The 15,885-nt window shown below is 38.1% G+C and overlaps 1 protein-coding gene across 1 annotated transcript in view; it reads right to left on the bottom strand.

Moving 5' to 3' along the window:
• LOC109091950 (probable voltage-dependent R-type calcium channel subunit alpha-1E) overlaps positions 1-15,885 on the bottom strand; it is a 144,125-nt gene that overhangs the window by 82,400 nt on the left and 45,840 nt on the right. The window contains 2 exon segments of the mRNA XM_042761890.1: positions 10,334-10,473; positions 10,994-11,099. Coding sequence (XP_042617824.1) covers positions 10,334-10,473; positions 10,994-11,099 — 246 coding nt within the window.

The raw sequence follows: 15,885 nt of genomic DNA, 5'->3' as shown, positions 1-15,885 counted from the left end.
CTGCATGGTTGCGACTGAGGAAACGCCACCGGAAAAGGGGAATGAGACATGGCATCCTTGTTGTCCCCTCCAACCTCCTCTCCCAACCATTTTGCTGGCTAATGTTCAGTCACTGGACAACAAACTCTGTGAACTGCCTCACAGAAACCTGGATGTCAGCAGTGGTTCCAGACTCAGCCATCAAGCTTACGGGGTTCTCCGTGCACTGCTCGGATAGAACGAAAGAGCTCACAGGGAAAAGCAGAGGTGGGGGCGTTTGTTTCTTTATCAACAACTTGTGGTGTGATGAAAGGAACCTACACTCTATTTAAATCTTTCTGCTCCTCTGATCTGGAATTTCATATGCTTCTGTGTCGACAATTCTGGCTACCGAGGGAATTTACAGCGGTCATAATCACAGCTGTTTACATTCCCCCTCAAGCCAACACAGACCAGGCACTCAAGGACCTGTATGGGAATATAAGTGAGCAGGAAACCGCGTACCGAGATGCAGCGTTTATTGTTACGGGGGACTTTAACAAAGCCAACTTCAGAACAATAGCTCCAAAATATTTTCAACACATCACCATCAACACACGTGGTGATCGCGCACTGGACCACTGCTATTCTCCCTTCCAGGACACCTACAAATCTCTCCCCCGCCCATCTTTTGGCAAATCGGATCACTCTTCCATTCTGCTCCTGCCTGCTTATAGGCAGAAACTGAAACAGGAATCACCCACCCTCTGTACAATTCAATGCAGGTTGGACCAATCAGAAGATATACTACAGGACTGTTTTGATCACGTGGACTGGGACATGTTCCTGTGCAGCGTCTGATGACGACATAGAGAGGTACTCAGAAACTGTAACGTGTTTCATCAGGAAGTGTGAAGAAGATGTAGTGCTGACAAAAACAATCTGCATCTACCCCAACCAAAAACCGTGGATTAATAGCAATGTTCAAGCAGCCTTGTCAGCGTGGACATCCGCTTTTAAATCCGGAAACGCTAATGACTGCAAACAAGACAGTTACGGTTTTAGGAAATCCATCAAAGCCGCAAAAAGACAATATAAAAACAAAGTTGCAGAACAATTCAACACCAACGATGCAAGAAGCATGTGGCAGCCCTAGTCATTACCCCCTTATCCCCCAAATGTTGCACATTGTTTCCATTTACCTACACATACATACAGCTGTAAGTTATGCTCACATGGAAAATTGCTGTATGTGTGTCATACATACCACATGATTTCAGAATAGGTGTTATAAAATACTTACAGTATAAATGCTATAATTACGTACATAAAGAAATATATTTTGTGTTAGATTAATTACCTGTGTCGGCAGTGTGTAGGTAATACACCCACCTTAACAATTTCCATATATCGCTTATCCTGGCAGAAAAGACCATAATCATTACAGATAACATCTGAAGTAACAATTAATTACATATATCCTGAAAAATACTCCTGTGCGGCCGATATACTGAAAATTTGGTGATTTTATGTCAGGCCATTGATGAGGCTGTCAGTCATTGATGTCCTCTGTGAGCAGGTAATAGCAATATGGCTGCTCTAACACTTCCAGTGGCTTCACTGCCTGCTGGCAGTTTAGAAACCAACCATTTATATAGATCAATGTCTGTAATATATAATACTTTGGGGAAAAATACCAAACAAAGCCAAAGAAGAACTGCGTGGATGAATTAATCAGTCTTTTTATGACCCCTTTAATTGTACAGTTTTAATTCTGTTTAGATCATACAGTAGAGTACAGTATATCAACATATAGGATCCTGGAGCACCATATGGAACATTACCAACACATTAAAAGAAAGCTGCAGGGGGTGAGGTCTTTTATTCAGACCTCGTCCATATACATCAATCAAGCTGACAGCTGATTGGTCCAGAACATTTGAATGATAATTGGATGCCTGCAGTCATTAAAGATCAACCATCTATATACACCAGTTACAGCCAAATTATTGAGACAGAAAACAGATTAAAAAGCATTTGTGTAATAGAAGTTAGATTGGTCACTCTCTGATTGCAATCAGTCAATTTAGACGGTTTAAAAACATACAACTGCAATATATTGCCACATATTTTAATGCCACAGCAAATGTGATGCACTATGCAGGCATAATCCAATGTTCACAACTCAACACTCCCTAGTCCTCCTAGAGCATTTATGGAAAGTAAGTGCAAAAATGGTTTAGAAATTGTCAAATTTGTGCTAGAACCAAGTGTACATTAACACATGACTGCCCACATTTTCTGAAAACTGGCCCCACACCATTGAAGACTAGAGTTTGACCCATACTTTCTAAATGAATAAAAATGTTAATATTATTTATATATTGATTATTAAAGTTAGTTCATAGTTAATTAAATAACTGTTAAAAAACAGCAAATGGAAAGAGAAAGTTTAATCTATATTATAGCTCTCTATATGAAGCATACAGAAAGTGCATTTTTTGCTTTCTCACATCACAGCATTAAATCTGCAACTTTGCTGGCTAACATTAATGCATTAATGTGACCAGCTGAAAATAAACTAATGCAAATAGATGGTAACCATTGTGACATTAAACATTTGGGTCAGACTTGCGTGTGTTTGGTCACAATGTTTTAACCACTTCAGGTAATACTCATGTTCTCTAATGTTCTCTAATGTCGTAATGTTCTAATACGTGTCCTCTTAGCCTTGAAAGCAAACTGTTGATCTTTCTGTACTAATTCCAACATCTAGACAACAAATAAATTACATAGTAATTATATGAAAGCATGCACTATAGTATACTGTATACACTGTGTCCATTTTAATTCCGCATCTGAAGTGTCCCGCTCTGTGCAGCATGCAGTATCGTGTCAAAACAAACAGAATGTGGTGTCAGTGATTTCCACCTCAAGAGGACGCTCTCATATTGTATAATGACAGACCTTCTCAGCCACTCCAGCAATGGACGCAACCCAGAAAAAACTATTGGAATGGATTTTTTGCCAATATTTCTGGCAATCAACTATCTGTGCCAATTAATCAGCAAAACTGATCAATTGGTCGACCTCTATTTAAGACAATGTGAAATATGTTAGAATGAAAAACAGAAATTCTTTTTTATAGTAACAACAGCTTCTCTACAGTTCAGGGTTTAGGGTGACATGGAGTTTCACACTGTTCCTGTTCACTGGAGCATCTGTGTCTTATAGTCAAGATTCAAGCCTGCTGTTCTTACATCAGCAGCTGAGGTAATGATAGAGTGTGTGAATGCATTATCCAGAAGAAGCTGTATTGTGCTAGTCACGTGGCTTAGTGAAGGAGCTGCTAGCAGACAGGCACTATAATTAACACACAAAAGTGTGCACATGGAACACACAATCTTAGCTTATATGCATGTTCTCATAGGTGGTCTTGTAAATGCTTGTATTAATGCATCCTAAATCCTTATGCATTAAAAATAGCATGCTATAGGTCCCCAGATTGCAAAGCAAACATTCATATCAATAACTGATAAGCTATTTAATACATTATAGTGAAAGAATCACTGTATGTACTGTATTAACATTTTAACAATTATGGTAACAATACCGGCATAATGTCTCAGTCACTACATATTCAAAAGTACGTACTTTACCATCACCAGTGAAATACATACTTTTAGTGTGTCACAGAAATATAGGAAAAACAATTCAACCCATATTTCTCTCCAAGTGCAAACTAGTGTTATCTACTAGTCCAGTTGATGTTGTCTTCGACATGCTCCTCATTATGAATATATCAGCTGGGTTTCCTCCAGCAAGCCTGTGACAGATGAGCTTTGGTAAAACTAAGGCTAGCTCTTTTTTCTTGTTCCCGTGTCACCCAGCTCCCTCTATTACAGCATTGTCCCTTCAAGCCTAGTACTTCTTAAAAATAGCACGGGTGTAAAGCCCTGCTAGAACATTGGGAGCCGTGCACTGATGACAGCTGTCTGTCCTGTCAGAGTGTGGACACCCCTGTTGTGCGACAGGCTCCCGGCAGACAAACTCATAACTCAGGAGCAAGAGCTTCTATATGCTTTTGCCTGTTCGCCAAGAGCAGAAATTATTGCAGGCTCAGACCACTGTTTCTTTACAGCAAACAACCACGGGGAGATGGGGAGCACAAATTTAAACTGATCAATCAATTAATCAACAGCTGTTTATGATAATTAGGATACTGCTGGGTTTATGTGAAGCAAGACAGGAACACAATCTCATTAGGATGTGTGTTTACATTTGTTACTTGTCACCAGGCATGATAACCTAGCATTAATTTGAGCTTAATGTGTTTTTCCAACACTGTGATTCTGCTTTTTTAATCTAATTATAAGAGGTTGATATGAATGTTTAACATGGGGTCAACAGTAAGATGACAGTGGAAATCCAGAAAAGCATGCTAGTCATAATCTGCAGAAACTGCAAAATGTCAGTAAAAAAATAATTAATAATAATAATAATAATAATAAATAAGAGGTATCATAAAAACTGCTTTTTGCTTTTTATTTATTACTGGCCTGAATAAGCTATGTTACATGACAGATGTTTACAGAGGGGTGTGCGATATGACGATTTTTGATCGTGGAGACATTTTTGTTGTTTTTGAAGACTGCTTTTGAAGAAATATCATAGAATCGTTCTACAACGCACATTCTATCAGCTGCAGTTCTGGTGCCTCCGTCCTATACTGTACAACACCACATGCATTCACATCAGTGTTGACTCAGTGGTAGAGTTACTCTCACAGGAGTTACGCTCTCATTGTTTGCATGTGCTTTTAAAAGTTTAATTCGCGCTGGTCTGACCTGTGCTTTTTCTGAGCACCGCATACACCTGAAGTGTGCGCGCTAAAGCCTGTCAAAGAGCGCCTGATTATTGAACTAAAACCAACATGACAAAGAATCGTGATAAAATCGTGAATCTTGACATTTCTATAAAAAAACGTGATATATTTTTTCCATATCGCCCATCCCTAGTTTAACCCCTGTTATTCGTAACAATATGCAGATTCTGCAATGCAAAGCAAATTCTGAATAGCAGTCAATAGTCATGTTTTTAGAACCAGATGGTGTACTTACAGTATCTCGCCAGCACGGGCTAACAGGGCCATGTTAACCAGCCAAGTTTTGACCATTTGAGTTAAAATGCCATATAACAGCAGCTCTCACTCTGAAATGTATAATAACAGCAAGTCTGGCAGGAAATTATTTACAATTTGAATCTTCCAGTCAACCAAATTCACACAACATGGTCACTGCCCACTACTGTCTAAGTGTTTGACCCCGTCATATTTTTTTTTACAAGCTTAGTCCAAATATATTTAATTTTTCTGAATGTCTTGGTCAGTGGTTCAAATGTCAAATTTTATTCACATAAAAGAGTTCATTCAGCAAATCATATTGTATATAAACTACACCAAATAACTGTTTTGGAGGTAATATTTACCATTGATCAGCAAATTTTCACAGGCAAAATCCAGTCTAGCTTATTGAAAAGACTTTTATAGAGGTAAATTTAAAGTGAATTCTCTAAATATGCATTTTCACCTCCTTAAGAGCTCAGCATTGCAATTTTGTAACACTTATATAAAAAAGAACTTCAAAACAAAATAAGGCTAAAAATTCTAATTTTTAAAAGCAATGGATTACTAAAAACATGTTTATTACAACTAATATCAACACTTGGGCATGTGTAAAAAAATACTGTTTTTAGTACTGATGTTTGCTTTTGAGCACACATGCACTATAGCAGAGGAATTCATCATTTTCGTCATCCAAAGAAATCGTGTTTACCGTCACGCATGCACGTTTTCACAAAATTGGCAGCACAGACTGATGTTGGAGGATTTGAAGGATGCTTATCATGGTCTCTGAGAGAGCTTTATGTGTTTGGCAGAGCCTCAGAGACACAGACAGAGAGTGCAAGGGGAGTGCATCATGCCACATGCCCACAGCTTAAAGAGGGGGCGGGTGACTAGTAGACACCAATGCTTATTAATGCAATTAGGGATGAGGTCCTCTCATTCTCCAAGATTCTGGGTGCTGGATGTTGACTTGCAACCAGACCCCAAGATTGCAAAGACACCATTTGCATTTAAATGACTGGAGTCCTGAGCAAGCCGATAATAGGCTTTAAAGAAGGACTAGCAACCCATTTATCCACCTACTCACAGCAACTATACAATCATACTTCTGCACCACCATGCCACAATACTGCACTAATCTGTACTTCCTGTACACAATGCTGATAATACACAGTCAAGAGCAGAGGAATGATAACTAGCACAAAAACACGTCAGCATGCACTGATAACTGCAATGCAGCGACACTGCAAATGACACAAGAACACATTAATTTAGTGTCAACAAATGCTTCAATGCAATGCTGAGTGTTTGGATGAACCAGGCAATAGGTGCTTAAAAAAATCTAAACTAAACCCATTTAATTTAAAACACATTCCTGGTCTTACAGTGCATAAATCATTAGTCCAGAATAATTAAAATTTAAATAAATAAAGTTTGCCTTCGTAATCTTCAAACCGAAATGCTTTTCTTTTTCCCTAATGTTTTCACAAATCAATCAGTCACCAATTACAAAATAAAGTCCCGAAACAGTACTTTCAGTAAGACAAAAGGCATTGTGCATTTGTAGTCAATTACTTGGCATCCCACTGTTGCACGCTTTTACAACAGTAAATAGTTTAAAATTATTTAATGGAAAATACTATATTAGCTGCAATTACCATTAATAAAATGCACTTTTAAATCAATATTGCAGTTTTTATGTAGTTAAAATGATATCATATATTTGATGAACTTCCTGTGCACTTCCTGTCTCTCTCTCTCTATTCATTTTACGTTCTTTCTCCTTGTACTCTGTGCACATGACTTCATTAAAATCTAATGAGCGACTATGACTCATCTGATACCACCAGATCTTATAATCTTCACTCAGCTCCTAATGAGGGTGCAAGCTTTGATAAAATAAAGCCTCACCATTTCATCTAGATGGAGGAACACCGACAGGATAAAGAGCATGTGAAAGGAACAGAGAAAACTTCAACTATACATATGCAATGTACTACAGAGTTTACACCTTTTTTTCCATCAGAAAAATTATGTACTCTAGGGATCTTACAGCTACAGCAGGCAACACCTTGCACACAGGTCAAGTATAGTAACGTGACACTCAAAGTTCAATCAATTTCAACTCTGTCCTCATTAACCAAAGATGACCAGATAATCAGTATGGCATATCATTATGTGGGTAGTGCCAGCATGGAAATCTAAACAGAATGCCAGAGAGACTAAATCCTGTGCACATCAAGTAGTACGACACAACATCGAAGACATTAAAGGGGTCATATGGTGCGATTTCAATTTTTCCTTTCTCTTTGGAGCATTACAAACTCTTGATCCATAAAGAAGATCTGTAAAGTTGCAAAGACTAAAGTCTCAAACCCAAAGAGATATTCTTCATAAAATTTAAGAGTCAACCACGCCCTCCGAAAATGGCTCGTTTAAAAACACGCCCCCACATGTTTACGTCCCGATATGAGAATATTTGCATAACACTTCCCAAATGTTCACGCAAAGAAAGAAGATGTAACATTTATTCTCGCTGTTGCCGCCACCACCATGTTGTAGAGATGCTGTGTGTTTTGTTGTGAAAGCGAAGCTACTTTGTTTGGCCTTCAAAAGGGGACACAACTAGAAATCAGTGGTTAAGCTGTATTTACAGCACTGTTCCAGAACAGTTCAACCCAAATATACAGATGTGTGCTCCGCATTTTATGGAGGATGAGGACTGTTTCCTGAACCAGTAGCCTACAATGCGTCTGTGGCACAAAGGCTGTTTCTATAAAGTTATGCAGTTCCAACTTTGCAAGGACAGTCTTGCGCTTCTGGCTCACAGTCTGTAAGTATGTTTTTTATATTTAAATAATTTGCCAATGATGATTCAAATGCGAGTTTTCAGCAGTAGAGTAGGCTTGTTGTTGTTGTTTCTCAGATCACAAATGCAGACATGGTTTTATGTTTACACAGCGCGATGCAACGCAACACGTAAAAAACAGTGTAAGTCATTATAATCAGTAATTATGTCCCCACTGGATGCAACAAATGCTTTGTTTGTAATGGGTTTTATTGGTTTTATCTCGTCTAGTGATGTCTGGATTGTGAACGAATCGTTCTATTTAACCAGATCTTCTTAGTGAACCAGTCAAACCAGTTCACCAAATCGAACTGAATCTTTTGAAACAGTCCGCGTCTCCAGTACGCACTAATCCACAAAGTTATTAGGTTTATAAACGTGCCTGACACTCCCTCTGACACTAAATAAACCAATATCCCGAGTTATTCAGTTACTCCTAACAGTACATTGACTGAACCAATATTCAGCAGTGCCGCTACTTATCTAATTTTAGCTTGTAGTCTGAATGTGATGAGAAAAAAAAATTAACACAAAGACAATAATTAAACAAAATGTCTTTCTGTTCCATTGTCTGATCTAGCTGCTGACAAAAACATCATGGTGTATGACCATATAGCCCAGTTAATGAACAAATGACTTTTATTTAGTGAATCAATCAAAAAAGTAAAAAAAAAAAACACAACTGCAATCTCAGAGGTTATCGGTCTGAATCAGTCTAATGAATTAATGAAAAATGTATTGTTTTATTTAGAATATACATTACAAAAGTTAAAAAGTTTGGGGGTCAGTAAGATATTTTTTTATTCAGCAACAATACATTAAACTGATCAAAAGTGACAGTAAGTTCTTTTGCATTTTTACAAAAATAAATAAATAAATAATATACATAACAAGATAATTAAAATAAATATTTTGATCAAAGACATCCAAAATTATTTTTCTTGTAAGGAGCACCAAATCAGCAAATTAGAATGATTTCAGAAGGATCATGTGACACTGAACACTGGAGTAATGGCTGCTGAAAATTCAGCTTTACAATTACAGAAGTACATTTTAAAACATATATTTTCACATTCAAAACTTTTAAATAGTAATATTACATCACAATATTACCACTATTTTCAATTAAATAAATGCAGCCTTGGTGACCATGCAAAAAAAAAAAAAAAAACCTTTTGTACAGTAGTGTAGGTACAGTACGATATGACCAATTTGGAGCTGGGGAGCAAAACCAGAATTGTGTAGAAAAAATTGCTAGGGTCAAAGCAACGTATGGGATTTGTGTTGAACAATTTCTTGATGTGAGTCATGTTAAAGGGTTTTCTCAGTCATTAAATTAATTATACTTCAGCCAGTCCGAACCTTATGGTTACAAGACCTCAATGCTGCTACCATGCCGTCTCAAAAATGATTATCTCTTGCTTCTGATGATTACTTCCCTTTATGATGTGTATAACCAACTTTGTCTTGACTTACAGGCACAGAGGTTTATACAGTATACATGGGTGTTTGTGTGTATTGTTATTGCTCTGTGTGCATGTCAGGTGTCAGTATACATCTTTCGGGCCTATGAGAAATAGGGGTTGAGAGGCTAAAGTCTTTCTCACATTTTCTTCCTCACCTAAACCAGACAAAGATCCAGGGCTCATTAATAATGAAAACAAGCTGAAATCATGTAGAATTCTCTAAGAAGCCCATCTCCCTTTGTAATTTAACACTATGACAGCGATTAATATTTCATATGTATCATTACGTTGCACTGTGTATGTGTGTATCTGCTTTTTGTCTTTCCTTCTCTTCCTTCTTTCTTTTTTAGATACCTGTCCTCTCTGAAAAACACATGAAGAATATAATGGTACTGTGCAAAATGGCCTCTGCCCTACAGGCTTCTAAATTGTAGTTTACTCTGTAAATGAAAGCTGCAGCAGCCTTTCCCTTGAGGAGAGCAGTTTTTGACACTGCTGTTTTGACAGCACTAATGCAATATCTGTTCTTGCCGATGGAGTGTTTTCAAGGTGCTGTTCATTTCTCCACTCAGTCTAGTCTGAAAGTTAACACTCTCCCCAAATGATTCAATCAAGCAGAGTTTAATGAAGTAAAATGAGGCAAAAGTCCAGTGTATTTCAGCAAATATACAGCCTTATTTTGTGCAACATCTTGCCAATGCAGAATGCTGATCGCAAGGAAACATTCTCCTATTCTACAATGCAAAATACAGGGAAACTATCAAAAGGTTCAGCTGACTAACTCTGATCTGCAAGTAAAGGTGGAATAAAACCATGCACCAAAATTCGAAACCAATGAAGATGACTGACCCCGACCTGAAAAGGTTTAAGATCAGCAAACCCAGCATCACTCAGAAGTTAGTAGCACTTATAGGACTACTTATAGTAGTCACTCACCCACTTAGGACGACAATGAAGTCCATGACGTTCCAGCCATTCCTCAGGTACGAGCCCTTGTGGAATACAAATCCCAAAGCAATGATTTTTATTCCAGCTTCAAAACAAAACATTCCTATAAAGTAGGGCTCTGTTTTTTCCTGAAAAAAAGAGAATGGACTGGGTGTGAGACAACAGAAACTACCTATATAAAAGAGAGAAAAAAACTCAAGCTTGCCCTAAAAATGCCATCTAGGTAGGGTGCTCATTAGATTTAGAATGTTCTATTCAACAAATCTTAGTTTTAATTGAGGTTTTATTTAGTGAGGTAAGATTTCCACTACTTGTGTCTGTTTAAACAACCACTTCTCAGAAATGTGTCACAGAGGTAAAACATTAGGGAAAAATGCATTGAATGGGACTAATTAGCTTGTGGTGAGTAATTCACTGGGGGAAACTACAGTCTGAATAATGTTGTCAAGAACATTTGGAGGATAACTGTGTTCTCTAGACTGATCCAGAATTGTAGGTTTTCTAATTACACAAATTGCTAGAACTGCATCTATAAGTAGATAACTAGGCAAAAATGATTAATTTATAACAAATGATTTGGATAAACAACTTTTTAGCAATGCTTCATGTGTGGTTTATGTGTATTTAAGTGGGTAGGCATGTTCTCACAAGTCTTTTTGACATGGGTGTCTTGTCCTCTCCAGGCAGGTGTTGCTCCAAGGCCAGGACAATGCAGTTGGCGATAATAGTGGCCAGGATCATGTATTCAAACGGAGTTGAGGAGGAAGGTTAAGGAAGAGTACATAGTTAAGACAGATTGTGTGACTGATGTTTGGTCATTGGTGTACATATTAATATGAGATCACACTATGTTACTGTGCTCACCTTAAAAAGCACATACTTTTAAAAACACACACACACACACACACACACACACACACACACACACACACACACACACACACATAAACACAGCACATATTTAAGTATAACAACTTTTCAATTGTCATTAATCATACAAACCATAAAAACAATTAAACTATTAAATTGTTAAAATCATAGTTCCTAATTTTCTTAAGTCTTATAGTACATTATCAAAACAGCCTGTTAGATTTTGGAACCTGTTTGACTTACTCATTTAAAAGAAAAAACTCAAAAGAATGATTCCCTCACAAATCTGACAAACTGAACCACTATGGATTTTTTTTAATCTATACTCACTATAGAAATTTTCAAACAATTAAAATAATTCCCTAATATTTCCAGGTTTTTCACAGTGGTGGGACAATGGAGTGTGCTTCAGTGTGCACATGTAAAAGATGAGCTCTCTCACACAGCCAACGAGTGCATGAAGACTGTTGCCTTGTCCTGTCAAACAAAGAGAGCAGCAGTTCACAAGATGTTCTCAGGAACCCTGGTGGTTGTGAGTTCACAGTCAGCCAATTATTTGCATGTGTACAGAAAAATGTTGGATTTTGCAATGCAGGCACCTGCCAATTTCTGCCAGTGTGTGTGGGGACGAAAAACGGTACATAAAAGATCCCAAATCTGCTTAGGACAGAGAAGATAGAGAGAGTTCAGTACAAATAGAACTGACAGCTGGAGGACAGACCTATGGGGAAGTGTTTCTCTCTTCTGTGCATTTCTTTCCCTCAGTTTGTGTTAATTAAATTAAGCCCAGACTTTGCTGAGTTCTTGTTCTAGTAGCATAACGCTAGTGTCAACATGTTGGCATTGGCATAAACAATAAATTCAACACAAGTTTTGGTAAAATAGACAGTGTATGTTAAGGTTATTTATATGAAAGAATAAAAGAATGTGATAAATAGAAAAAGGAGCATTTCAAAAGTAACAATGTTACCTGAACTGTCAGTGATTAAGACATATTCAAAATCAGTTAAAATCCTAGAAAGCAGTTCTCCAAAATCATCAAGAAAGCCTTTGTTGAGTCTAGGAGGATGATACAGAACCAATAAAATAACTGTTCACACACTGCAAGGTATTCAAATGTTTCAAAATCTCCCAGAGAAATATGCTGACAGCACAAAGTATTGTGGAACAGGCAGGCAACCCCACCACCCTTCTTATTAACTCTAGGGACACTGAAATATCTAAAACATGGTGGAGATGTTTCATTTAGGACAAAATTATGATTACTGTCATGCCATGTTTCTGTCAGGAAGATGATGTCCAGCTTATGGTTTTCAATAATTTGGCTAATTACAAAAGACTTATTTGTTAATTTAAGATTAATTGCAGATTTAAGAGACTATGCTGTGACATGATTCTTTGAACAATTCACTCTGATTAGATTACTTGTATTTAAGAACCTCTTTTGTCTTTTTTGACCATGCCACCAAGTATGGCAAATGACAGGAATATTCTGAAAAGCAGTACGGTTACCTACATGTCAGACACACTCATTGTGAGGGACCCCTGTAGGTGTAGCAAAAGAGTGTGAGAGGAACATAGAATGAGAGAAAGAGGCTACATTGCAATCTGAGAAAGAGCGATGGAGAGACTGAGAGAGAGAATGGTATCCGTGGCAACAGGCTCTCTCCTGTCTGCCATAAGTCAGTACTCAGAGTTAATATGGTCTCTGAGCCATCAGTGTTCTCTACATGCTGCTGAATGCATTCGTACAATCAATACTGACTTCATAAACTTTCAATGTATACACCACAATACACAATACTCAATATTTCTTCAGATCAGCTTAATAAATTCAGGATGCTGGGCAATACTGAATAGCCCAGCCACAGAATCACACAGGTATTGCCATTACCTTTAAAGTGATTTAAGTAACGTGACATACAGCCAAGTATGGTGACCCATGCTCAGAATTTGTGCTCTGCATTTAACCCATCCTAAGTGCACACATACAGCAGTGAACACACACACACACACACACAATGAACAAACACCTGGATTATTGACTTTATCAGAAAACTCTTTCTCTTCCAAACTTTCTCAGTCTATTTTTACATTTTACTGGAATATATTTCAAAATAACAGTGCAAGTAGTGGCAATGGAATGTGATACAGTTCAAAGTGCTTTTCGATGAGCAAAAAGAATGAATTGCATTTCAATCCAATGAAAGCTTGGAGCATGAGAGAGACAAAGTGATTAGGAGAGATACAGTGACAAAAATAAATGCATGGAAATAGAGAGTGAGAGACATAAAATTATTATATTTATAACATCACAAACATTACTCTAACACTGTGTTCTAACTGGATAAAGCCATAACCAATAAAGACTGCTTTTTGTCCAAACTAGCTGTGACAAGCAACCAACAAAAACAGTTTGTTTAGTTCCTATTTCTGCATCATCATACCGAGAAGCCCACAGTAAACTCTTGTTGGCTCCAAATCCTGCAAATCCTACATTTTTCAATGTTTTTTAAAAATATTTATTTATTACAATTTAAAATAACTTTTCTATTTTAAGATAGCGTGTGTGATATGAAGTTTAATATTTAAAAATGCAATTTATTCCTTTGATGGCAAAACTGAATCTTCAGCAACAATTATTCATTTCAATAAAAGATCATTCCAGTATGCTGATTTGGTGGTCAAGAAGCAAACTTTCTTTCTTTAAAGGGGTCATATGATGCTTTTTAAAGATCATTATTTTGTGTATTTGGTGTAACAGAATATGTTGACATCCTTTAATATTCAAAAAACACATTATTTTTCAAATACTGTACATTATTGTAGGTCCTCTATGCCCCGCCTCTCTCAAATGGGTAATTTTCTACAAAGTCCTCCTTCCGACAAGCACAGTCTGCTCTGATTAGCCAACTGACCCAGTGCATTGTGATTGGCCGAACACCGCAAGCACTCGTTGGAAATGTAACGCCCCATTCCATAATCGCAAGCTTCATCCTTCAAAATAAATGTAAAGACAGTTAATAATGTCCTTAGTTTTACCATCAGTTCAAGCTCGAAAGGGGAACAGATTTGGGTGACAGACACAGTGATGAAGCTTGTATGTGTTTGCAGTACACAAGCCACGGACGGTTAAGACAGCTGATTCTGTGATGTGACCTGGTCTCTCGCTCACACACACGCACAACACGCAAAACTCCGCATTTGAATAGCAAATACTTAAACTAATAACAAACCATACTTACAGTAGCTGATTCAGAAGCGCCGGATAGTCGTAGCAAAGTCAGAATTGACTCCTCTCCTAGTTTCACGAAATGGTCATTCATAAAATGCATTGCTGTTCTGTTGTAAGTTATCTTAAAGATTCCTAAATGTATCTACTTTCGGAAGACCAAATAAAGTGCTATGGCATTCGCCTAGAAACACAGCATCTCCCTGACATGGCTGCTTCTACACTAACTGCGGTTACTAAAACCATGCCTTCTTTCTTTGCGTGAACATTTGGGCGGCATTACGCAATTATTTCCACATCGTGAAGTAGACTTGTGGGGGTGTGTTTGAATGAGCCGTTAGGGGGGGGGCGTCGCAGAGTCTCAACTTTAATAAAGAATATCTCTTTGTTTTGGAGACTTTAGTCTTTGCAACTTCAGGAATCTTATCTATCAGCTTGTAACACTCCAAAGATAAAGGAAAACTGGAAATCACATCATATGACCCCTTTAATATAATAAGCAAAATGCAAACTTTCGCTCTTTACAATATTTGATTTAACTTTAAAACGCTCATTCCTGGTTAAGGCAAATGAAGAGATCCTTAACATCCCCCCCCCATCACATCCCCTGTCTCTTCCTCTCCTATTTACTGGAGGGAGGTATAGGGCCAATTGACAGGATCAATTATTGAGTAAGTATGGGCACGGTGGGGTACTTCCTCCCTCAGCCACACAGTGGGGATCAAAGTGGCGAACAGCTGCGACTTCCCCACCGGCCGAGCAGCACAGCTCCCCACTCGCTTCATTAAGCCCCTATCCTTTCCCCAAGACGCTATCGACCCACCACAACTGACCTGTCCACCTGACCCCGCAGCCAAACCGGCCCACTTCAGGAACTGAGATGACAAATAATGACATCACCTGATGATCTCCTTCCCATGTGCGTCACTAACAGAGGCAACAGCACGTGCTTCCACCCTTCCTTGACATTCACTGCCTACACACACACCTTAACAAACATGTTCTTCCCTAATGACTCCATCTGTAAGTTTCCAATCCACCAAATGGATCTTAAAGACTCCTAAATGTATCTACTTTCGGAAGACCAAATAAAGTGCTATGGCATTCGCCTAGAAACACAGCATCTCCCTGACATGGCTGCTTCTACACTAACTGCGGTTACCAAATGACTGCATTTCTTCCCAGACACATCTCTGTCCTTCCTCCCAGCATTACATCAGCCTGAGCTCAAATCACACGTCGAGCGACACTTCAAACAAAGCCTTCCTAAATTACCGCTCTCACGCACAGATTGTTCATTGCTGCACCACATAGGGCTCGTGAACATGCTGTTTTTGCAAACCGGTGTGACCTTTGGTTGTGCCACAGGCTTCTGTGTGTGTGCATGTTTGTGTGTACATATGAGGAGAGGTATGTCTTATTTTTTACAAATTCGCTA

Source organism: Cyprinus carpio, chromosome A8 (genome assembly GCF_018340385.1).
Source record: "Cyprinus carpio isolate SPL01 chromosome A8, ASM1834038v1, whole genome shotgun sequence".
In the NCBI taxonomy this organism is placed as follows: Eukaryota; Metazoa; Chordata; class Actinopteri; order Cypriniformes; family Cyprinidae; genus Cyprinus; species Cyprinus carpio.
This window is presented reverse-complemented; position numbering and strand designations above follow the sequence as displayed.